The sequence below is a fragment of the Akebia trifoliata genome, chromosome 10 (genome assembly GCF_017979445.1).
Source record: "Akebia trifoliata isolate Shusen 1 chromosome 10, ASM1797944v1, whole genome shotgun sequence".
In the NCBI taxonomy this organism is placed as follows: Eukaryota; Viridiplantae; Streptophyta; class Magnoliopsida; order Ranunculales; family Lardizabalaceae; genus Akebia; species Akebia trifoliata.
The window spans coordinates 20,329,637-20,356,325 of NC_141384.1; the positions used below are offsets into that span (position 1 = coordinate 20,329,637).

Genomic DNA, 26,689 nt, shown 5'->3' on the forward strand with positions numbered 1-26,689 from the left:
TGAGAATAAACTTGTGGATGCATTGAGCCGCAAGGTTGCACTATTGCACTCCATGAGTGTAGAAGCGACTGGGTTTGAGCAGATTAGAGACGATTATCTTACGTGCCCAAATTTTGGGGAGTTATATGCACCAGTCTCAAGAGATCAAATTAGGAGTAATAGAGAGTTTGTCTTACAAGATTGGTTTCAATTCAGAGGTAGTAGATTGTGCGGTCCTCGCACATCATTATGAGACTTTCTTATTTGGGAGCTCCAAGGAGGTGGAGTAGCCAATCATTTTGGTCGGGACAAGACTATTATCCTTGTAGAAGATCGTTTCTATTAACCAAGTCTCAGGCGAGACGTAGCTACGATTATAGATTAATGTAAGAGATGTCAACCAGCAAAACACAAGTTTGTATTCCCCTTTGTCAATGCCACATTCCCCGTGGCAAGACATCAGCATTGATTTCGTGCTAGGCCGTCCAAAGACTATTCGGAAGCAATATTCCATATTTGTGGTAGTGGACCGTTTCTCAAAAATGGCTCACTTCATTGCTTGTTCCAAGACCTCTGATGCATTTAACATAGCAAAGATTTTCTTTGTGAAGGTAGTTCGTTTACATGGGTTGCCTAAAACCATAGTGCATGATCGAGGTGTTAGATTCATGAATTATTTTTGGAAGACATTGCGGAGCATGATAGGCACCAGGTTCCAATTTTCATCGGCATACCACCCACAGAGAAATGGTCAAACTGAGGTTGTCAATAGAAGTCTAGGATATTTATTAAGGTGTTTAGTAAGGATCATGTTAGATCATGGGATTCATTATTGTCTATAACTGAGTTTGCATATAATAGTTCCACTAATAGGATCACAGGAATGAGTCCATTTGAAGTAGTATACGGTTATAAACCTAGGAAACCTGTAGATCTTATACCCAAGGCAGTATCACATAGGCCTTCTAAGTCAACATAATCATTTGCACATCACATTCATGAATTGCATTCTGAGATCAGAAAGAAAATTACTATGGGCAATGCAAAATAGAAATTATCTGTTGATGCACATTTTAAGTTTAAGAGTTTCAAGTAGGTGATTCAGTAATGGTTCGCATAAGGCCTGAGCGATTCCCACAAGGAGTCGTGAAAAAGTTACAAGCCCGCAGTGCTGGCCCATTCAAAATACTCAAATGACTTGGTCCCAATGCGTATTACATTGATCTTCCGACAAACATGAGAATTAGTCAGACCTTCAATATGGAGGACTTAGTTTCTTTCCAAGGCCCAACGACTTTACCTAGCAATCTTTACCCGAGTCATACCTTTGATCCTACCCAAACAATCCCAATTTCACCTGATCATGCTAGACCTACCATTGATTTAGCCCTTGAGCCCTCACCTGATCCAAAATACATATCATCCCAGTTTTCACAACCTTTACCTACTTTGCCTCGCATGAGTGAGAAAATAAAAAATATCTTGGATCACCCAATGGTCCCCACCAAACATGCTTGTCAAGTGGAGAAATTGACTGTATTTGGATAGCACGTGGATTACAAAGACGGAGTTACAACGGACTGATCCAGATATATTGCAAAGGTGACAGTTTTATCTCACCAGAGGTGAGTTCCTCTCAGTTGCAGGGAGTTTATGTTGTCATCACGAGCATACTCTTCAGAGTGTTTCAGAGGAGAAGACATTCAGTCGTTGTGGATGGGCAAAGTGTGGACATGAAATTTATGACAAACACCATTTCATGGATCCTTCCCACTGGATCATCATATTTCATGTTTTTATTCAGTTTATGTTTAAAGAATCTATTTTAGTGTTTCAGATGAGTATTTGATGTTATTTTCATGCTTTATTAGCTATGATGATAGTATAGATGTTTAGGGCAATTTGATAACTTCATAATTATTTTTTAATGAGTTTTCAAAGGTTGAAAATTCAAGGGAAATAAAATTACGGGATTGAGACATAGATGGAATTTTTTATTTTATTTTATTTTATTTAAATTGTTTAAATTTTATTTACAACCATTGGATCTAATTATATTAGTTGGATGGTTGAGATTAGATTTAGGATTTAGAAAACATTATAAATACTTGTCTATTATTGTAATTTTCTTCAATGATGAATAAAATTGAGATTGGAGTTTTGATAATTCCATTGATGGTATGGTGTGAGTCCAAGGCAACATTCGTTTTCTCTATTGAGGTAGGTATTTACTGTTTCCATAACATCTTTTTTACTTTCTCTCTTAAATTTATGTTTTAAACCTCCAAAACATTTATAAGCCCTAGCCAATCCATTTTATAACCTAAAACCCCATCGAAATCCCTTCATCTATTGAAACATAACCCTCATACCCATAAAAACCCTGCCTAACCCTTCCTTACTCGCACCACATTGTTCCAAACAACTTAATCACATTCCTTTTTTTAGCCTACAACTTCTCCAAACCTTGTTAACTTGCCGCACAACAAATCAACACTATTTATTTGACTATTTTTGCATTGAAATTGAGCCTAGAAATCTATTTTGAACACCTAACTGAAACCCTAGACTAGAGGAAGACTTGTCTTCTATTGGAACCTATTATTAGGACTTGAATAGCTATTACTGTGGGACTGTGACGAACCTTAGGACTGTTTTGATTATCACTTAGATTCTCTTGCATATCCATGAATGTAAGCTCATGATTTATATTTGCATTGCTTATGTTAATTCCGTTTAATCTCAAATTTATCATCATACGGTAACATTTACAGTCTTGCATTACTAGGTCTGAGATTAATGGAAATCAATTGCAAACACTATAATTAAGTATCAATATCAAGTTCTTATGCTCAGACAAAGCAAAGAAGGGAGAAAAGGTATTTTCTTTTGCTTTTATTAATCAATCTCAAAAAAAAAACAAAAAACCGCTGAAAAATCTCCAAGGCTTATTTTAGGAAAATAGGATATTCTTGATTATTCTTGATCTCTCTTAACTTTCTAGAATATTCTTGTAATCTTCTACAATAGGATAGTTTTCTAGAATATTCTTGTAATCTTCTACAATAAGATAGTTTTCAAGAATATTCTTGTAATAGGATAGTTGGTCTATAAAAACCCTATTAGGGCATTTGTAATGGGTATCCAAGAATTCTTAATAAATTCAATTTTCTACATGGTATCAGAGCCTTAGGCTCATATCCTGAGAATCGAATTTTTTTTTTTTTTTTTTTGTCATCTTGTTCGCAGTTCATCTGTTTTTACCCTTCCTTTATTTTTCCCTTGTGATCTGAATTCACGATGTCAAAAGAGTCAGGAGCCACCAATCAATCTGAGATGGTGACTATCAATCAGGCCGTAGGAGAGTTGCAGAATATTCAGGATGCTTACAGACTTAATGGTAAAAATTACCTAAAATGGTCACAGCTGGTTCGAACTTTTCTCAAAGGCAAGGGAAAACTCAGTCATCTCCTTGGTATCGAACTCGATAAAAATGATCCTGTATTCGCTGCTTGGGATGAAGCGGACTCCATGGTCATGGCCTGGCTTTGGAATACAATGGTGCCAGAAATCAGTGACACTTGTATGTTCCTCACCACAGCTAAGGAAATATGGGAGACAGTTCAACAGACAGACTCAAAAGTAAACGATTCAGCCCAGATTTATAATATTAAGACCAAGCTTATTGCTACAAAACAGGGTAATCGTTCAATTACAAAGTATTCTAATCTGTTGAAAACATGTGGCAAGAGATGGATCATTATAGGTGTATTGTGATGAAAGATAGTGAAGATGCTGCCATTCTCAAAAAATTTATTGAGAATGATCGAACATATGACTTCTTAGCGGGTCTCAATCCCGAGTTTGATCAAGTGAGAGTGCAGATCTTTGGAAAGAAAGAATTACCATCTCTAAATGAGACAATTGCGATTGTTTGTGCCGAGGAAAGCCAAAGGGGAGTCATGCTTGTTCCACACGCATCGCTGGAAGCCTCGGCATTAACTACAACAAGTCCTAGAGAGCTAACTTCCTCAGAGAAGGCTCTTGTTGTAAACTCAGAAGGCAAACGGCAAGATCAAAGAAATGGTAACAAGGCCAATCTCATCTGCAACTATTGCAAGAAGACAGGACACTTGAAGGAGCAGTGTTGGAAACTTCATGGGAGACCACAAAACTTTTTTGGTCAAAATGGGGGAGGATCAAGAAACTGGCAACAGAATTGGCAACAAAAGGGACATGCTAATCTGGCACAAACCGGCAGTGATGGCTCGGGTGCTCAAGAGAATTCTAATAGCAAGGAGATCAACAAAGAAGACATTGAACGGCTAAGATCACTTCTCAACTCCTTGGAGAAACCATCGGGTATGTGTTCATTTGCATATTCAGGTATGATTTCTTCTTCTCATGCCTTTAGTGTCTCGGATAGTAACCATTTCGACTCTTAGATCATTGATTCAAGAGCAACTGACCACATGACTCATTGCTCCTTTATATTCCCCACATATAGTCCATGTTCTAGTAAAAGAAAAATTACATTGGCCGATGGGTCATTTGCTACTGTAGCAGGTCAAGGAGATATTCACATAAGTCCTTCATTAATTCTAAAAAATGTTTTGCACATTCCAAAACTTACAATAAATCTAGTCTCTGTCCAAAATCTCACAAAGGATTTGAATTGTAGCTTGACCTTTTCATCCACCTCTTGTATTTTTCAGGACCGAGCTACGGGGACTAGAGTTGTAGGATTGACAATCCATCTTCCTTGTTGTCAGATACAAGATCTCCAATAAAAGACCAGATTTGGCTATATCACCTTCAGTTTGGACATCCTTCCTTTAGGACTTTAAGTGTCATGTTTCCTTCCTTATTTAAGAATGTTGATATTCGTGAATTTCATTGTGACATTTGTGAGTTTGCCAAACACAAACGAGTTTCTTTTCCTTTGAGTAATAAAAAATCCTCATTTCCTTTTCAAATAATCCATAATGACATTTGGGGACGACCGTCAAGAATTTCAAATATTTCAGGGGCTAAATGGTTTGTCACGTTTATTGACGACTGTACTCGTGTCACATGGGTTTTTTTGCTAAAACAAAAATCTGATGTTTGCACGGTTCTCCCTATCTTTCATGACATGGTCAAAAATCAGTTTAGCGTTAAAATAAAAAATAAAAAAAGATCTGACAATGCAAGAGAATATTTTAATCAAGTATTATCTCCATATTTTCAAAAAGAGGGGATAATACATGAATCCTCTTGCATAGATACACCCCAGCAGAATGGAGTGGCAGAAAGGAAGAATGGCCATCTCTTGTCAACAACTCGTGCACTGTTATTCCGACGGAATGTCCCCAAATACTTATGGGGTGAAGCAGTTCTCACATCAGCCCACTTAATAAACCGTACTCCATCTCGAGTTCTTGATTTTAAAAGTCCCTGGGAGGTTTTTTCCAAATTTTTTCCTGATTTTGCATCTCACAATCAATTATCACCTCGAGTTTTTGGATGTGTCTCGTTTGTTCATATTCATTCTCATGGTCGTAATAAACTTGATCCTCGAGCTCTTAGGTGTGTCTTCATGGAGTATTCCTCAACTCAAAAGGGTTATAAATGTTATCATCCACCATCTCGCAAAATCTTTGTGTCCGCCGATGTAACTTTTATTGAAAGTGAAAGTTTTTTCCAACCTTCTCTTCAGGGGAAGACACTTACTAGTGAGGATAAGGACCAAGGGGATCATGGCTTTCTAATGGACTTTCCTGCTCAAGCTAGCTAACCACCAACCCAAAACACTCCACCATTTCCCTTGCCTGAAACTGAACCACCAAAACAACTTGAACAAGAAGAAGTTGAGCCATCAAAACAACCCGAAGCTGGACAGCTTGAACCTATAACCCCAAGACATACTTGTATTGAATCAGTTGTTACGAAACCATTGCAAGTTTACTCAAGGAAGAGAGGTTCCACTGCTAAGCCGAAGCTAACTCAAGCATCCGAACCAACTCTCGGAAATGAGGTAAATACTGATATCCCTATCATCAGCTTGTCTTCTGAAGTTTTTGAAAAAAATGATCTTGACTTACCCATTGCAATTAGAAAAGGTACCCGAAATTGTACAAAATATCCATTGTCTCATTTTATGTCATTCGAAAAAGTGTCACCATCACACAAAAGCTCACTCATCTAAACTCCACAACCATACCACAAACATTATCCGAGGCCCTAAGCAAAGAAGAATGGAGACATGCTATGAAAATGGAAATGGATGCACTCGCGAAGAACAAAACCTGGGAGTTGGTGGAGCTGCCCAAAGGAAAGAAACCTGTTGGATGCAAATGGGTGTTTTCTCTGAAGTATAAAGTTGATGGATCACTTGAACGATACAAGGCCAGGTTAGTTGCAAAGGGTTATACACAAACCTATGGAGTGGACTATGAAGAAACATTTGCACCGGTGCACAGTAAGGATTTTGTTGTCATTGGCAGCCAACTTAGATTGGAGTTTACACCAATTCGACATGAAAAACGCCTTTCTTCACGGAGACCTAGAGGAAGAGATTTATATGGTGAGGCCTCCAGGATTTGATGACAATTCAGGAGATAAGAAGGTATGCAGGTTGAAGAAAGCATTGTATGGGTTAAAACAATCTCCACGAGCATGGTTTGGAAGGTTTACAAAGACAATGTTAGGAATGGGTTACAAACAAAGTCAAGATGATCACACTTTATTCGTAAAACACTCGGCCTTTGGGGGAGTAACTGCACTACTGGTATATGTGGACGATATTATTGTCATTGGTAATGATGCGAAGGAAGAAGCACTCAAGAAACGTCTTGCGAAAGAATAAAGGACCTAGGCAAGTTGAAGTATTTCCTAGGTATAGAGGTTGCTCGTTCAAAGGAAGGAATATTTGTCTCACAACAGAAGTATGTGCTAAATCTTCTCAAGGAAACTGGAAAAATATGTTGCAGGCCCATGGAGACACCGATAGAAGCAAATCATAGGCTAAGTGAAGCTCCAGAAGATGAGATTGTAGACAAAAGGATGTATTAACGATTGGTTGGAAGACTGATTTATCTCTCTCATACTAGGCCTGACATAGCATATTCTGTAAGTGTGGTTAGCCAATTCATGTACAATCCTAAGAGTATACACCTGCAAGCCGTATACCGCATCCTCCAATACTTAAAAGGTAGTCCAGGTAAGGGAATCTTATTTAAAAAGGGACCAAACTTGCGTTTGGAAGCATATACAGACTCAGATTATGCAGGGTCCATGGTGGATAGAAGATTGACGTCCGGTTATTGTACATTTCTAGGAGGAAATCTAGTTACATGGAGAAGTAAAAAACAACCGGTTATAGCAAGATCAAGTGCAGAGGCAGAGTTTCGGGCAATGGCACAAGGAATTTGTGAACTTCTGTGGATCAAAATAATTCTGGAAGATCTTAAAATCACCTGGGACAATCCAATGAGGTTGTATTGCTCATAATCCAGTGCAAAATGATCGTACAAAACATGTGGAAGTGGATCGACATTTCATAAAGGAAAAACTAGACAGTGGTTTAATTTGCACCCCATACGTTTCAACAGAAGGGCAACTTGCAGATGTTCTAACGAAAGGATTACCTGGAACCACATTTCACACGGTCATCGGCAAGCTGAGAATGAAAAGCATATATTCACCAGCTTGAGGGGGAGTGCTGAAAAATCTCCAAGGCTTATTTTAGGAAAATAGGATATTCTTGATTATTCTTGGTCTCTCTTAATTTTCTAAAATATTCTTGTAATCTTCTACAATAGGATAGTTTTCTAGAATATTCTTGTAATCTTCTACAATAAGATAGTTTTCTAGAATATTCTTGTAATAGGATAGTTGGTCTATAAATACCCTATTAGGGCATTTGTAATGGGTATCCAAGAATTCTCAATAAATTCAATTTTCTACAAAAACTAACTGCTGAATTTGTTTATTGGGTCTTCTTATATAGATAACCCCCTCATAACAACTTAGAAACTTCTAAAATACTAAAAAGTAACTTTCTAATCCTATTAAAACTAAATTTGGACACCTAAAAGCACTTCTAATTATAGTCTAAGGAATAAAATCAAATTTAAAAAAGATTAGAAACATAAAACAAAATAGAAATTAAACAAAATAGAAAATTCCTAAAGTGGAAATAGAAACTACTTAGGACTACTTAAGCAACTTAAAAATAAAAACTCAATAAAGAAAAGATTCCTAAGAGAAGTTGAACCAGGCTTGCGGACTGATCAAAGATTGCACTTCGTTTACTCAATTGGTCAAACTAAGTAGACTCGATTTGACTGATTTGACGTAGTCAATTTTGTTGATTTCTTTGATGTGTCTTAACTCGAACAAAGGCATTGTGATAAGTGTCGCCAAGCCTATCTACATCACACACCCTATATCATCAATAGAGTTCGATGAATAAATTCTGAGCTGAAAGAACTTGGTTTGCCAAAGGTGTGATACCTAGGGTTGAAATATTAGAAATTATATCGATCATGGAACTTTGGTGACTTAGAGTTTCATTTGTTTCCCTCATACAAATCTCTTTGGTTAAGGAACTACAAGTATATTTTTCTTGCATACAACCATTGATGCCTTGAGATGCATTCTATAATAAAGATCATGATCAAAATTGTCTAGGGATAACAAAATATATTAATAGTGAAAAAAAAGGAGATGAATAGACCATTATGTTAGGTTTGTCACCAAGGAATTCGGCAACTAATGTCCTGCCCCCTTGGACCAATTAAAGTGTTATATGCTCACATCTTCGTCAGCATGGCATGAAAATGGCTTATCCCAAGATTTAGAATCTTATTTTAATACAATATTTCGTTTAGGAGAAAAATCAAAATGATCTCAACCAAACCATTCCAACACAATCCAAAATCCTGAGTGTTTTAAAATCAATATTTCATCAATCTCTACCAAAAAATTGGAAAATTGAAATTATACAGAAGTATGAACCATAATTGTATTTACAAAAGTGGATTTTATAGAGATTTTTTCTCATCAAAGACGATAAGTTGTTACAGGATAGGATATATATATATGAGTGCATGTTACATCGTGGTGTCATTTTGTTGTATCATAATTTCTATTCACATGTCAAATTTTATACCTGATTTTTTGTATCAACTTCTTTTCCCATTATTATTTCTTGTGGTCCGTTTAGTACCATTTCTCGAAGAGGAAGACTCGATTGGTACTAACAAGACCGTGCCATCCTTTATCTCACTTGTGTTTAGTAGTTCCTCTTCAAGCTTCTCGCCTTCAAGACATACCATCAAATCTCGAAGCTGTCATAGAAAGTTCATGAGATAGTTGCAACCATGAGAACCATGACTAAAACCCCAGTTTAAGATGAAGGATACCCAATCTTAAAGCGGAATGGTGTCATACCTGATCCTCCAAGTCCTGTATTTTCTCATCCTTTAATCTCAAGGCCTTTTTCTGCCTGAAAACAAGAAACAATTTAACTAATTTGCAAGTGCAAGCTTTAGGTATGACTTATGTAAAAACAATGCACAAGGTCCCTACCAACATTCTCTCATCACAAGCAAGATACTTTTATGGCCTCGGTTCTCTATTAGTTGGTCCTCCACATAAAATGGGAAAGACTATCCATTACAACCGAATCCATTTACTTCATTATTTTTTCTTTTTCCTTTTTTTCATTAATGAAATTGTACTATGTACTATGTATATTATTTTTAAACATAAAACTTGTGTTTCACCATGTAAGGTTTCTCAAAGAACTAGTAGATAATTTTTATCTCATCCCATGTTAACCATATTCTCAAAAACAGTATCTTTTAACAACTTAATTTCTAAAACCACCGTATATGTATTAACAATTTAGTCGTATGCAATAGGGGTGCAACTTAATTCGGTTCAAACCGAGAGCCGAACCAATCCGTGAATTTTGGATTGGGTTGGTTCGGTTTTAATTAAATACGGTTCGGTTTCGGATTAAAAAAATAAGAACCGATGGGTTCGATTCGGTTTTCAGTTAAGAATTTGTAAATAACCGAACCAAACCGAAAACCGAACCATAATATTTTATTTTAAATAAAATGTAATTTTTTTTTTTCAAAACCCTACTCTCCTCTACTCTCTTTCTCTCGTCTGAGTCGTCTCTCCCACTGACCTGTGGCTTCGACCTACAACCTGCAGCTGTGCCTCTCTCTCTCTCTCTCTGTAGCTGACCTGCGCCTGTGGTTGCAACCTCCGACCTGTGCCTGCACCTGCGCCTGCAACCTCCTACCTGCTCCTACGGCTGCAACCTGCGACCAGTTCGTTCCTCTCTCTCTCTCTCTCTCTCTCTCTCTGTAGCTGACTTGCGACTTGCGCCTGTGGCTACAACCTCTGACCTACGCTTGTGCCTGCACCTGCAACCTCCTACCTGCGCCTACTGCTGCGGCTGCAACCTGCGACCGATTCGTTCCTCTCTCTCTCTCTTGCAGCTGAGGTACAGCTACAACTTGAAATGGGGGAATTTTTGTTCTTCGATCAAATGAGGAATCTATTGGCAACCCATGAAACCGAACCGAACCGAACCAAATTAAGGTCAGTTTGGATTGATTCGGATCTAAACTAATTCGGTTCAGTTCTGGTTCTCATATAATAGAACCGATCTTGGTCGGTTCAATTCTAATTTTACTCTAAACCGAACCAACCCAAACCAAGTTGCACCCCTAGTATGCAATAGTTTTCTTTCTATCTCATTTTATCTATGAGGTCATAGCAAGCTTATATGTATCAATTTTAGGTCATAATGGGAATATCTACCATGTAATGAATGAAGAAATATAGGCATGGTCCACCAACTCATCAAATGTAAAGCCCCACAGTATTATGTTATTTAAATGAAGTGTGCCACAAGTGGCTCACCTCACACAAAATAACAGCTCCTTATATTTGTCAATCACGACAACGCATGCCATTCACCAGCTAGGAATAAGAAATGTACAAAGGGAAAAGCATTGCCAAGAAACGAGGATCTAGATCAATACTCCCATTCTTCCTGTTTGAAACCTCTTATAAAGGGTGCCAATTCTTCTTAGAGAGAGCAATTTAGTATTACCAAATTAGTGCTCCCAAATTTTAAATACACAACTGCAAATTCTGTCTACTCTGCTTGTAGTATTTGAACAATTACAAAATAAATCAAGATGAGTTTGGCACCGACAATTCTAGGTTTTACATCTTGAAAGGACTAGGTATTTGCCTTCTGTATATTTAATGTTGAGAAAAAACCTTTTTGCCTTAAATAGACAAATCTTATTTAATTTCATATTTTATTCTTTAATATTGGAAGGTCCTTTTTGTAATTGTAAAATATTAAATAAGGTGAGTTTAAAGATATAATTTTTTTTTTTTTTTGGTAATTTCAAAAAACTAATTGATTAGCTATTGGATTTGACTGCAAGTCCACTACTCAATAAAATTTGATATTATATCTGTCAGTTAATACCCCTCCAACTTTATTGATTTTACCCTTCTACACATTTTCCAATGATACCCCTAACACTCTATTGTCTTTCCTCCATGGTTTTAAATCTCGTCCGATTCGTCTCAGTACCTTTCACCAATGAGATGGATTGACAAGTCGTCTCAAACCTGTTGTGTTTCTCAAAAGTCAGTCTATTGTGTCCTTGTTGAATGAAACATCTCGAATAAATTGGATAACTCGTCCGAGGCGACTCGGTCTCGTTCATGGACGAGATGAGACATCAAAACGAGTTCTAAAACCATGCTTTCCTCTTTTACCCCCTTAACCCCAAAGAGGATGACCGTGCCTAGCTAACTCTAGTTTATTTATATACACACCCACAACAATTTTGCCTCAATTCACAATTATAATGACAAGGAATATAAGGAACACATCCATACCTTTCTTCAATTTCTAGAATCTTTGCCTTCCATATCTCCTGGTTTTTCCTAATATTCTCGTTGACCTACAGGTAGAAACGATAAAAATAAATTAAACTAAAAGAATAGTAAAATACTAAAGATCATGTGTGATATCTCATTGGTGCTACTCTCAAAAGAAAATATGGTCCTTACATCATCAAGAAATTTCTTCTCTTCAATACATTTATCCAGCTTCGTTTGCATTTTCTGCAGTTTAATACTCAGAGATTTCTGAACAACTTCAGAAATTTCTTTTTCAGTTTCCTCCTTGACCTCTTGTAGGAGAGACTCAAAAAACTATGAATAAAATGGAGATAATGATTAATCCAAAAAAATCATTGCAGAAGTCATACAAAACTTACTTGAGTTATTTCAGTATTATCAGCAATATAAAATCCAAAATATTCATTACAAGCATAAGTAGAAATTTTGAAAAAGGTTTCAGGGAAAAATATATAAGAGCTTCGATTGCCAAACCAACTTTTGCTAATGCCACCCCATGATGTGTGCTAATTGTTTGGTGATTTAAATATGAATTGGGGTGGCGTTCGCAAAAGTTGGTGAGGCAATAGAATTTTTCAAATATATTTGCAAGTTCAAGAATCACATTTCCTAGGTCAAGTTGAATGCTAGACTCGAAGTATAGGATGTAAAAGCGAGACCTCTTCAGAAATTTAACTTTAGGAAATGAAGAATGTACTTACTATTCTTTGGTTCTCAAGTTGGGATGTAAGAAGGTCATTGTACTCATTAACAACCTGCCAAGGCATAAAGACCCATAAATAAAATGTAACAGAGTGAAGCAATATTGGAAAAGAAATAAAAAATATGAAAAAGATAAATGTTATTACAGCTTCAACTTTGCTATTGAGGAGGGCCTCACTGAATCCAGCATCTGTAATGCATTCACAACTTCCACAAGTGTCATCAGCATGCATACAGGGAGAATTTAACTCGACCAACTTGCCATCCGTTTTTGACTGAATCAGCCGGTGAACATAATTGTCTCCAGCATAATCCCAAACACGCTGTGTTTCCAATTCAAGGGAATAGCAATGCTGTGTTTCTTTCCAATGTCTGATAGAATGACCTTCTTTATACCTAGAACAAAATTTTCCAAAATAAGGAGCAATGGGTACTACAGGGCACACTAATAATTTATGAAGTAACTTTGACAAGTGTTAAAAAAACATAAACAAAAAAATAAGTTGAGAGAATATATTGTTTTTACCTCCCACACCCAACAAAACCACATATTACACAAATCCAGAGATTCTCAGAAGTTCCACAAACAGAACATGTTGATTTTTCAGGCTGTTGCTGGCAATATCGGCAGACCTAAAATGAAATTTAGAAATCGAGTCAACTCCAAAAATATTTCTTCTCGGTATACTTTCATTTCAGCTGTTCCAATAAAAGTTTCACATCTTTAGTGGGGTTAAACATTGAGTGTTTCAGGAATGTCTCATAATGTTTTGGCTGGGACTGTCACACCTTTTCTCTTAACCGATACATTGCATTTCAAAACAAGATTATAAACCTTGCCTTTAATAATAGAAAGGCGAGGAACAAGATTTGTTTAGCCAACTCCAAACCTTTGGCATAAGGCTTCAATGATGATGATGATGATAAATATTAAGTGTAATTTTTATAATTTTTTTCAAAATTGAATATTCCGATAGAAGTTTAATATTAATGGAAATAATTCTACAAATCTTGCATTTTCATGCCTAAAATTTGATTATTTAGCTTGAAGTTCCCTATTCACCAAAATATTTCACAAAATGGACTGTTTTCCACCAAAATACATTTTAAAAAAAAATGAAGGTTAAATTTTGTGTCAAGACTTGTGAAAATGGAAAATATATCCATGTATATTGTGAATATAAGTCAAGGTCAGTTGGTTTGACACATTGCAAAGCAACTTTAAGGTGTTGGGTTCAAGTCCAGCTTATCCATCAAAAAAAAAATTTTGTTCATGCTATGGTACCAGGTATTGGGAGACTTGTATGAATTTAGAAACAAAATTCAGCACATAAACAGGTCAGCATATAATTGATCGGTACAGATTTCCGCTTTTTAAGTTCAACAAATGTTGCCTTGTTCTTTCTTTTTGAATTTTCAATCCGGTAAATTTCTAGCTTCCACCTCATCTAAACAGAGAGAACAATAAGTTGCCCAAGTTATACCAGAATCAGCAAAGTCATTACCATAATGGCTTTGATAAGCTTGGTATATGAGACCAGATGGCGAGTGCTTGTGTGAAAATATGAGACCAGAATTAACTTCAGTTTTCCTTGCAGTGCTCTCTTTTCCAGAATAACAGAAATAGAAAAAATCTAGCATGATTCCATTTATGGGTAGAAAATAAATTCACATTTTTATGGTTGGATGGAAATTAAATGAATTATATGACATCAATTATAACAGTCCTATTTGGACTTCCCTGTAAGTCTAAGAGATAAAGCATGTGCAAGGAGTAAATGATATTAAATTTCTGAATTGATGCACATTATGACATCAAACTGTTTAATCTTGAAAATTTAGATAAATATCAAATGGTTTATTCCAATTTGTTGAGAATTAACTCAAAAATGTTGGTTGGACCTAGATGAGCACAACATTGACTGACTGGATGAAACCCAAATCACAAGTTGGCGAAACTCCAACTGATATCTCAGGGCTCTTTCAGGGATGGATACACGTTTATAAAAATCAGTATTGAAAGGCCTTTCTTTCCTTGGCCGTTACAGGTGGTGTCCAATGATAGAACTCAAGACCCAAGTTTCAGCCTTTTCAGATATCTTAGCACTATGCCTCCCAAGCTAAGCACCTTACGTAGGAAAGAAAAAAGTGACAAAGAAAAGGATAAATAGGCAAACCGCTCATTTACATGACTAAAAAAAGCATAAATGAAACTGCTTACAGGACAAGAAGAGTCTGTCCATTTTGAAATACAAGAAGAATGGAAAGAATGATTGCAGATAGTTGTGAGAGTTCCACCCAGATCTTGGTCTAATCTCTCTGCAAAATTGAAAATAAAATTAGAGTTTAGGCACAAAAGTAAAGGAAAGCTAAAATCTTCTTCCCATAAGCATGTTTCACTTTCCTCTAGGAATATGTTCATATATGCTGATTTGGAAAAAAAAGTGCAGAGGGATCGGTAGAAATATGTAGCCAAGCAGATAGAAAGCATAAGTAATACAAAAACATGCAATCCAATTCCATCTCCCAGAAATAAAGGAATAATAAAGAAGTAAACGGAAAGAATAAAATGAAGCAACTCATCTCAGACTATGACTGCGTTGATAGGAACCAACGGTGATACCCTTAATTGCATAAGAAGGGATCAGGGAAAGGAGGTGATGGGGACATCAAAGCTTGAAGAGTAGATTTTTTTTTCTTAGGCTTTTATTTTGGACTTATTTTCATGTTTTGGGCTTATTTTCATGTTTTATTGGCCTATGTTCTTAGTATAGATGTTTTGGGGTAGTTTGGTACTCCTAAAATAGACTCCAACATTTTGTTACTCATAGGAGTTGAATCCAAGAGTTGGAATTGGTAGATTTACACATATAAATTTAATCAAAAAATAACATTATCAGTGATTTATAAAGATTAAATTTTAACATATTTAATACGCTGATATCTAGCCATTGAATTTGAATTTTATGCACACAAAACATGTTTTCCTAAGTTTTTGTTGGGCAACACAAGCTGTAGAAAAATTTTAAAAATCACAGATCAAGAAACTAACTTCAGCTGAATCATATATTAGATAAGAAATTTCTCATGCTCATATTTTCTTATTATATTCTTTTTTCTTTTGTTGATGTTGAGAAGTTTGCAATATTGGGCATCAATTTTCATGAAATCAGATCAAATCGGCATCGAGCTCCTAAACACTTGCTACAACAGACTTTGATTTTCAGCTCCATTCCACATGCCCTTGGGATTTTATTTATTTATTTTTTTAACAGATGAAAGCAGTAAAATTCAAGTCCTGGTTTTCAGATCATAAACCCTTGCTACAACAGGCCCGTCCCTCATTAATACTCAATTCAAATAAAATTATGGTTTCAATTAGAAGAAAGAAGTCCAAAATTTACTAGAAACTTCAGTAAATATTCCCAAAAAAATCTATAAAATTTTCATAGCAGAGAAAAACCTGGTTCGTTTTTTGTTTAGAGACCTGCTTCATTGTTAAGAAAGAGAGAAGTCTCAAAGTAAGGACCTTGCTCAAGAGAGAGAGAACTGTTTGGGTGTTTTCATCTTTTCTGTTTGAATTATTATTTTTTTTTTACAGGCACATAGAAAACCCCATTCTTAGTATAAGAGCTCGTCCGTGTAGAAATTAGACGGAGTTAAGAGAGAGGCCCACAATGTGTAATTTTGGAGAAGTTGAAACTCCCAGCTTCTTAGATCGGAGTTACAACTCCATGTTGAGTGGTAGTGACTAACTCCTTGTAGGTCGCCAGAACCTCCTTCGAGCTCTTCTTCTAGCTTATATTTATCTTTTTCCTTAATAAAATAAAATCTTCTTACCTATCAAAAAATTGATAAAGAGGATACAATCTCATACCACATAAAAAGACAGTGACAAACTAACTGGATGCTACACATATTGCTCATTTACCAAGCTTTGCTGCCTATGTCCTTAACTAAAGATGAGATATATACTCCTCTGCAAATCCCGCAACAATATACAAGCAAGATTGTAAATTATGAAATGAATACATACATGAGTTCCCTCTTTTTCAGTTCAAGAAGATGCGTTATGGGGACCATGAAAACTTGAATTTATAGTGAATTGTTGGTAAGGGAACTAATTTCTGGTTTGTTCTCTCAACAGAATCAGATTAATATTCTCAGGAAAGTTCATACCGAGGCCAATGAGGCAGAGTCAATTTCAAAATAAGGTACATATGTAAAATGGAACTATAGCGTTTTAATTGGTGCCAATAGAACTACCCTCAACTAAACTGTCTATGCTCCAATATACTAAATGTCATCTTGTAGAATATTCCAAATGTTTTGACTTGACGAGAGTCTTCCTCACTGATGAGGATAAAAAGATAAAATGCCAATGTTCTCACTTAGCATGCAGTTCTTATCTTTTCCTGATATGTAAACACTAACATCAAACCACAATTTCATATGATGTGCTACTATGCAAATAAAATCAAATTTCAATTTCCTTGAAAAACTTACCAAGGCAGACTGGACAAGAGGGCTGTTCTGTTGAGCTGGCCGTGGAAGTCCTTGCATGTTCTATTGATCCTGTGTACTGCACATCTACCGTAAAAAGAATGCGGCAAACTTCTACCTGAATACAAAACGAATAAAAAGAAATAAAATTATAAATAAATAATCCAACAAACCACCTAAAGAACTACCTAAAAACAATGTTGAACAGACATAAATATAAGAAGGGGAAAGAAACCTCTAGAGATGAGAAATGCCTTCCATGAAAATGCTGATAAAAATTATCAGCAGATTTCTGATCATCAAACCTTATCAGGACACTATATCGATCCTCCATATCGTCATTCCTGAATGTTTGTAAATAAGGCAGTCAAAATCAGAAAAACAACTTGAAACCCAAATTCTATTAAAATTTTCAAAAAATAAATACGTGGTCGAATCTAACCTGACAATTCGCATCTCTAGTATATGCTGAATGAATGACCCACAGAACTGACAAAAATCTGCATAAGTCATGTGATTCGGTACTGCAAGAACGCACACAAGCGGTTTCCTCCCAACCTAAACACAGTTCATGTAATCCAAACTGTCAGTTTCAACTTAATTCCGAAGCTTCCTACTGTTTAAAGGCTCGAGTGGAATTGTGAGAAAAATTTGGATGGCGGTAAGCAGAGTTGTGGCAGATTCAAAAATATCACCAGCTGAGTTTTGGGTTCTGTCCAAACAATGGTTTTAAAAATGGTTCGAGACCCAGATGACTCATTCAATATTTTGAAATTGTCAGCCCGGTCGGTAAAACTTGGCTGACTAAACTTTTTAAAAAAAATTTATAGAAATGATTAATTTTTTAATAATTTAAATGTTTATTATCAAAATAGAAATATGATGGTTTGACTTAAGTGTCTTCTAATTCATCTTATTTAATAAACTAGAGTTTGCCCATGCCTATGGCATGGTCATCCTCATTGAGGTTAAGGGGGTAAAAGAGGAAAGACAACAAAGTTGTATCGATATTGTTAGCAAAGGAGTAGAAGAGTAAAGGCAATAAATTTGGAAGAGTATTATTGGAAAAGGGGGGGCGTAGAGAAAAGACAATACAGTTGGAGGGGTATTATTGAAAAGGGGGTAAAAGATAAAGACAATAAAGTTAAAGGGCATTTGTGGAGAGGGAGGAGAGAAAGGGAATAAAGTTGAAATTATTCCTCGAGATTTCTGAGGAGAGATTAAATCCCAACCCCACTTATGTGTGGAATAAACATTGGAAATAGAACCATTGTGTTTTATTATATAGATAAGTATATGGGAGGGATAAACATTGGTAAGATAACAGTTGTGTTTTATTATATAGACTAGACGGTGGCATGCACAAACGCACATGTTAGGGCTTATTTGTAATTAAAAATATTGATTAAATGATTTTTGAAAATTATATAGTCAAAAAAAGGATATTTTGTAATTTTGAAACTAAGCACCATGATTACACGGTGGTTTTTACTAAAATGACCTTAATAATATTAAATTTAAATATAAAAGTGGAGGCATTTATGGCCACTCAAATTTGGTCTCAAACCACTTGTACTCCACCTTCTCCATTAAAACAGTAAAGATAAGTATATAGATAGGGAAGCGTTTAGAGGCCCTAAAGAAGCCAAACATTGTGCCAAACATTTTTCAAAATGGTGGTTACAAGTTTCGGAATGAGCTGATTTTTTGGGGAGGATGATTTCTAACCTTAGTTTACAAGTTAAAGAACTATGGATCGTCCGTTTTTTGTAAACCACTTTTGATGAGATTAGAAGTTTTGAAATGGGCTAATTTTTTGTGAGGATAATCCCCTCATCATAGAGATCATCCTCACAAAAAATCAGCTCGTTCCGAAACTTCTAGCCCATGCATTGAAAAAATGTTTGGCTCTCTTTAGGGCCTCCGAAAGCCACCTATATACATATATATATATATATATATATATATATATATATATATATATATATATATATATATATATATATATATATATATATATATGTGTGGGGAATACTTATGTCCAAAACCTCATGAGGACATTAGCATTGGGATTGCCACCAAATTCACATTCTAATACCCATTTTCATTTTGTCTTTTAGTAAAAAAGATAAGAGTATATTGATATAATAAATGTTAAGGGCATTTTAGTCATTTAATTTCAATGTCTTTGTTTTTAATAAATGCTTTGGTAATAAATGTCAACCTAATAAATGCATTTCTTGAAGAACATAATAAATGTATGTATTATGTAAAAGACAAAATGAGAAGAGATATTATTTCAAAATAAATTTGGTGTAGAATGTTGATGTCCCCTGAGGTCTTGAATTTGGACGTTACCATTCCCCAATATATATAGATAATTATTTGAATACAAAGAACTAATTAATTTAAACAGAGTTAGATGGATTTTATCTCAGACGAGCCGAGTCAGGAGAGACAATTCGGAACACCTACTTTTATAACCATGGTCCAAACAACAAACACAATCTAAACTTCCAAATAAAAACGCAAAATTACGATCTCTCCATAAAAGATATTAAAATAAAAATAAAAATAAAAGAAATTAAGATATACCGGGAGATCGGAAGTTGCAGAAGGGACGTCATAGAGATGCATAATTCCTCTGGTTTCTTCGATTCTAGGGTTTCCAGAAGAGAAAGTTAATGCTTGAGTGACACAGGAGCTTGAAGACTCGGTTAGGTCATCGGAATTCATGGCTAGAGATGGACGGAATACATCTTCAGTGGTGGTGCCGGCGGCGGCGCTGCTACTGGTTGAGGTGGCTGACATGGCTGAGCAAGACGAGTAGAATGAAGAGAGGATCGCGCCGCGTGAGGAGAGAAGTTTTTAGACTTATTTATAGCTTTTTTAAGAAATTCTGAATAATTTCAGGAAATGACCAGAACTAACCTCCATAAGCTTTTCAACATTTATAAAAGTACGCAAAAACTCGAGCTTGTTGCACCCCGACCTCTGCGCCTCTGCCAGAAAAATAAAAGTACGCAAAAACTCGAGCTTGTTGCACCCCCACCTCTGCGCCTCTGCCAGAAAAAGCTGGGGCTAAAATGGGTTGAAATCCGACTAATCCCAAATCTTAATTTAACGGGTTTAGGCCCTTGGGGTAAATTGAAATCTAAATGGGTCGAATATGGTTTGATATCCTATGATTCGATCCAGGTCGGATATGGATCTATCCATATATCTACCTAGATCCAAATGATCTTTTACTTTCAAAATTATATTTTTAGGTTTTTCAAAGAGTCTATTAGCCTTATTAAGTTAGTAAAGATTTCACCCTCACTAAGGGCCCTTGGGCTCACCTTGTGGCATCCAAAAATAATGATCCGATGCTTTTGGGTTGTATAGAGGACCAAAAAAAAATTGATAAGTAAAATATTATTTCATTAAGGTAGTCTAGGAGACAGATAAAAAAATATAATACAAGAAGACATAATTAAGCAAACTCAATCCTACAAACTTGATCACATCTTACAACAAAGTCTTCAAAAGACACATTCCTAAACTCTTTAAAGACCTTGCACCAAAAAAGCAGCAATCCCAAAATGGACATTACAATGTTATCTTCCGAGTCATCTTCCTTCAAAGGTGCAGTTATTACGTTCCAACCAAATGCCCCAACAACTTGCGAAAAGAATGATACTCTCTAAAAGAACCTTTCGGCATCACAAAAAAATTACCACACGTTCCCCAAGCCTCAAGCACGCTTAGGATCGACCAAGGCATGCACCCGACTACACCAAATAGACGATGAAAATGCTTCAAAATTCTACTTTCCACGGTGCAATGAATCAGCACATGATTTACAAATTCGTCACATTGTAAAGAAGATTCACATAACAAGTTCATGATCTCTTGTATTTTTTTTACAATCAATGTTAAGAGATTCTAGACCAATATTTTTCAATCGTTTATAATTGATTGGGTTGTCTTGTGGTAAAAGGAGATGAGGGATAAGATTCCAAGAAAGTACCTGGGAATTTTAATCTCATTAAAATTCTTTTTTGTTGGGATCATAGTAATATATATGAATCATAAAGTTCTAATCTAATTGGAACTCCTAAAAATATTGGATTTTTAATCTCATTAAAATTCCTTCACAATGAATTCATAAGGAAGAAACAAATCACTCTAGTCTCTACAAAAATAAGGAGAACTAGGTGAATCCCTTGGCTTTAACTAATTAAAAAAAATTCTAACAACTAGAAAATTATTTAAAACAGTAATTAATGCCTAGCATAGACCATCCATTATTTTTTTAGGTTTCCTAATTATTTAATAATTAACTAATTGATCCAAAATGCAGCCCATCAAATGGACCCATAAGAGACTTTTATTATTTTCACACCAACAAAAATACTTGGTACACACCAAGGATGGTTCAAAAAAATATATTGAATTTTTAACTTTTAAAAAATTCAATATATGAGTACACATAGGTTTACTAATTCACTTTTAAAGGTGTGCAACTCTTGCTCTCTTAAAATTTGGGACATTGGATTTCTCTATGCAAATTAAAATAAGAAAAAAAAAAAAATTTAAGTAGTACAATCTCCAATTGCTTTGGGATATCCATTTATGGGCTACCATAAATCATACCTCAATTGATTTATGGAATTACAAGTGTTGTGAGATATCCATATTGTGATCGGTCCATTCCACAAATACCTGACAAATTATTTCCCTCCATAACAACAATGTCCCTTACATCAACCATTGGGAATCTAGCTATTATCGAACCTGTAGTTACATGAACTACATTAGGGATTCTAGATACGTTCATTAGAGATGTGAGAAACTCTTTCTCATTTTAAAAAAGTTTTAAAAAACTGATGTACATGTATATATTTTTCTACATTAAATATTTTCTCGATAAAACATATGGAAAACTACCTGTGGGATTTTCTTATATGACTTGTGTCTTTCCCTAATCTTAGACATTTACCCATTTTCATGGGAATAGATCCCATATTGAAACCTTACTATCACTCAAACACTTTTGTATTAATCTAATTACACCAATCCATAGACATTGCTTTGGAGTCTACTTCAGTGCAATCAAAACTAATAGATCAACAATTAGTAATTAATAAAAATCTCAAGTCTAAGGATTGGATTGTTTGTATTTGCTAGTGGACGACAAATTTATTGATAGCAGATTTCTCAAGTTGTCTCTTCATGCACAATCAATCAATGTACAATTAAGAACCCATGTGTTGTATATGTAATCACTTTTACAGTAGTTCGAGACTCAATTACTTTACATCTCTATGAGTTCATACTAAAGTCCCGTTTGATTCAGCTACCTAAATCTACTGTTAGAATCTGCTGTCAGAATCTGCTATCAGAAGCTGAAACACTAAAAAGCTTATTTGATAGATCTTTGTAAAAGTGTTGTGCTGTTTATCAGAATCTAGTAATTATTATTTGATATAGCTTCTAGAATCCGTTATATTAGGGTAAAATGACCAGAATACCCTTAAGGTTGATAGAACACCCAACATGCATTAAAATTTATCAGAATACCCCTATAAATATATAATTACACTAAATATATATAAATATAATAAAATTATATAAAAAATTAAAAAAATAATTGTATTGATTTTAAAATATTTATAATTCTAAAAAAAATTATAGAAAAATTTATAATTCTATAGAAATTTCGACAGCATCTCCTCTTAAAAATGGACATATGAAATTTTTTTGATAAACAAAATACCTGCATGGTACACAATTCAACATTCACATTACATCGTATATACATAACACATCTACATAACATCTAATTTATATTCTGACATCATTTAAACATAATAATCATAGTTAATATAATAAGTAAAATTAAAATAAATAAAAACATGAAAAATATACATCCAACAAATGCATACAAAATATATTCTTCATTCTTCTTATTTGACTCCGTCACTTTATCTTGAGGAACATTATCATTGATAATGTCAACTTTATCTGTCCACACAAAAAATCCTGTATGTCTCTATAAAGTAAAATAACACATTAATTAATATCAATATCACCAAATACAAATATGTACCCAACATTAATATCAATGTCATATTACCTGCCAAGATGGACACCTATAAAACATTCTCCTATAATTTTTTTTTGTTTTAGCTGTGACTAATGTCATCACTCGACCACATGAACAACATGGTGGATACGTATAGTTTACCATCAATGTTATTCATCATACACAAAGAACATAAATAAATAAGTATAGAATCTTCGAAATATACTTAAAAATAATATAATCTTTATTCCAACATCGAATAACAGTATTTATAATTACAATACAAAATTAAAATAATATAATATGAAAATGTATTAATAATTTTTAGTAAAAATGGCATTAGCTATTGAATCCCTATGCATTTTCATTATTTGTTAACTATGACGATCTATTGATGAGAGAACTGGATACTCTTGATCAGTGATGCCATCTTCTTTTTCTTTCATTGCTCTTTCTTCCTCGAATCGAGTAAATTCTTTATCGACAATCGTATATTTTCTAATAAAATTGTGTAATGCCATGCAAGTCACAATAATATTTTGTTGTTTGTCCAAATTATATGAACGCATCAATTTCAAGATTAACCATTTTACCTTCAAAATTCTAAAGGTTCATTCGATCACGTTCCGAAGTAAAGAATGTAAATGATTGAATATTTCTTGTCGAACATTTGCCCATGATCTCTTATAGTCTTATAGATGGTATCGAACACCTCGATAAGGTGTGAGATAACCTTCAATGAATGGGTATCCAATATCTATCAGATAGTATTTACTTATTATCAAAAAAAAATTAATTTATAGGATTGAATATAAACATATATAATTGACAAATTTTTAAATACAAACTTGATGGAGGATATGAAAATTTTAAATTGAAGTATTCAATGTCTCAATGAAGACACGTGAATCATTAATCAACCCTTCCTAACCAACCACCATATGAGTGAACAACATGTCAAATGAACATATTGTCATTATATTTTATGTGAATCCCTTATGTCCTCGATATTGCATTTGGTCTGTTATTGGTACAAATGCACTAACATATGTTCCGTCTATCGTTCCAATACAACCTTACAAAATTTTAAATTATATTAATCTATAAATATTAATAAAATAAATATATTTAAAGTATATATATATAAGAAATTACCTTAAAATAGGGCAAAAAATAAGGATTGTTACGGATGTGCGAAGAGACTTCATTGGAGTCAGGAAGTACAATTAAAGACATTGACAAGTTCACAATCGTCAAAAGAACTATGTTGAAGTATTTGCTAACCTTTTCAAGTGAGTGAACGAAACGATCTACAATTAGTCTTTGTCTTTGATTATGTCCTATTATCAATAGGAACATCGCTACTCGTTCTTAAATAGTAAGATATCGTTGCATCTTTAGTAAATCCCGATCTTCCAAAATGGAACACAGATTCACAAATACATGACCTTCCATTCTAGACAATGAGTGACACGTCGTATTATCATTCAGTGTTCTTTGCACAAAGTTAATTTTCTTGTACTGACAATTACTACATTCCCCCCTATCTAAGAAATTTTCACAATAAAATAAAGAACAGTATTACTGTTATCACCATTTGAATCGATGGTATCAGTCGTATCAACAGTATTTGTGGTATCAACATCTGAATCCATTTGACTTGTTTATGGATCTATATTAGTGGTATATACACCCAACTTACAATACACAATATAGAAAACACAATAAAATAATATCCACAAAATACAACAAAACTCATCATCCACAATATTAATCACAATAAACATCCAACAAAAAATAATATATCCATCTAATAGAAAATATAATATACATCCAACAAAAAATAACATATCCATCTAACAGAGTATATTGCATCATATTAGTGCAAAAAGTAACCAATGTCTATTGCACCCTATAGGTGCATCATAAAACCAACATAATATAAAAGTAATATGAAAAAATGTCTAAAAATCTCTCCTAGCCAAATAATCAGTCATCTCGCTTTCCTACCACCTAAGACGAATCTCTGTTGATCGTAACCCATAAAAAATCTCTCTAAATTGTTTGTTCTTCATAAACATCTTCAATGCAAAATGATAGAGATCACCGTTGGGGGTTACATCTGTTAGCTGGTCTAAAAGGTCAATTGACTCTTGAATAATACATTTCTTAACAAGAGTGAGATTGCTAGAAGTAGATGTCTAGTTGTGAACTGCATCTACGAGCTTCTCCAATAATTGGCCAATTCACATAAAGTAGTCATCTTCTACCTACGACCATGAGGTTGTAGAGTATCGCTACTTCTGCGTCAAACGGGGTATGTGAGTGGGGGTACAGTAGGTGTAGCATCATCTCCAAACTCATCAGCATCATCAGGAGTAAAGTCTAGAGGTGTCTGAGACTCCAGGGGTAGGGTCTCCATGACATCATCTAGATCATCCGCATCAAGATTATCTTGTTAAGTTGCTGATGTAAATGGCATTGCTTCCAAAGATTAAATTCAATTGCTTCACAAATATCAAAAGCTTCGATCGAAATATTTCATTTTTTGGATGATGCTTTAAAAAGAAAATTTTCTAAATTATATATAAAAGAAACAAAAAATTTTAAAATAAATAAAAGAAAGAAGTAACAAAAAAAATATACCTCTAACCACCTATCCCACCACTCCTCATTTGCGTCTAATATGCTGGTCTCAACATCATAAGAAACTCTAGTATTTGTGTAAATCTTATTCCAACGTCCTAAAAGTCATTTTTGTCTATCCCATTTATTTTTCATTTGCCCTCTATCATAGTAAACGCCAGTTATCTTTTTAAACTCCTTCACTAAGGTTTCATATCCAATCTTATCAAGTACTTTATGTGGTCTCCTCCCCTTTTTAACTAATTCCTAGCATATCTCGACCCAAATTTCATGTTGTTTGGGCGTCCAATCTACTTTCGCACTCTTTAAATTATTATCTTTCTTCTGTTAATGGTAATAACAACAGTAGTGCATAGAATAAAAATCAGGAGAGAAACTAACAAAAAATCTTTAGTTTACCAACAAAAAAACCAGGAGAGAAACCAAAGGCATGCAATGTATAATCAAAGAAAAATACAATGTATAAGTTAAAGAAAAGTACATATATATATATATATATATATATATATATATATATATATATATATATATTTTTTTTTTTTTTTTTTTTTTTTTTTTTTGACTTTTGCATAATGTATAATCAAAGAGAGAAATCATGAGGCAATGCAGGTTATTCTATAGATAACCGGAAGAACGCACAGTTCTCAGTCCCACGGTGAGGAATCCCTGTGTTCTCAATCTTTAACTGTTCATAGTACGGTAATTAATGTGTGTGTGTGTGTGGTGTGCGTGTGTAAATTAAAGAAAAACACTCATGATTCAAATATTCAAACTTTAAAACTCAATTAACGACAACCACCACCAAACAGAAACATCAAACAAACATGATTCAGTTCA

General features: G+C 34.5%; 1 protein-coding gene across 1 annotated transcript; it reads right to left on the reverse strand.

Moving 5' to 3' along the window:
- Positions 1 to 8,910: 8,910 nt before the first annotated feature.
- LOC147393236 (BRAP2 RING ZnF UBP domain-containing protein 2-like) lies at positions 8,911 to 20,229 on the reverse strand. The gene is made up of 13 exons (XM_086457143.1): positions 20,068 to 20,229; positions 19,732 to 19,949; positions 17,579 to 17,694; positions 17,372 to 17,480; positions 17,140 to 17,254; positions 14,855 to 14,952; positions 13,160 to 13,266; positions 12,780 to 13,029; positions 12,633 to 12,686; positions 12,082 to 12,225; positions 11,908 to 11,972; positions 9,415 to 9,469; positions 8,911 to 9,311 (listed from the first exon to the last, which is right to left on the reverse strand). The coding sequence occupies exons 2-13, from the start codon at positions 19,945 to 19,947 to the stop codon at positions 9,147 to 9,149; spliced, it is 1,494 nt and encodes a 497-aa protein (XP_086313269.1). The 5' UTR covers positions 19,948 to 19,949; positions 20,068 to 20,229; the 3' UTR covers positions 8,911 to 9,146.
- Positions 20,230 to 26,689: the final 6,460 nt, after the last annotated feature.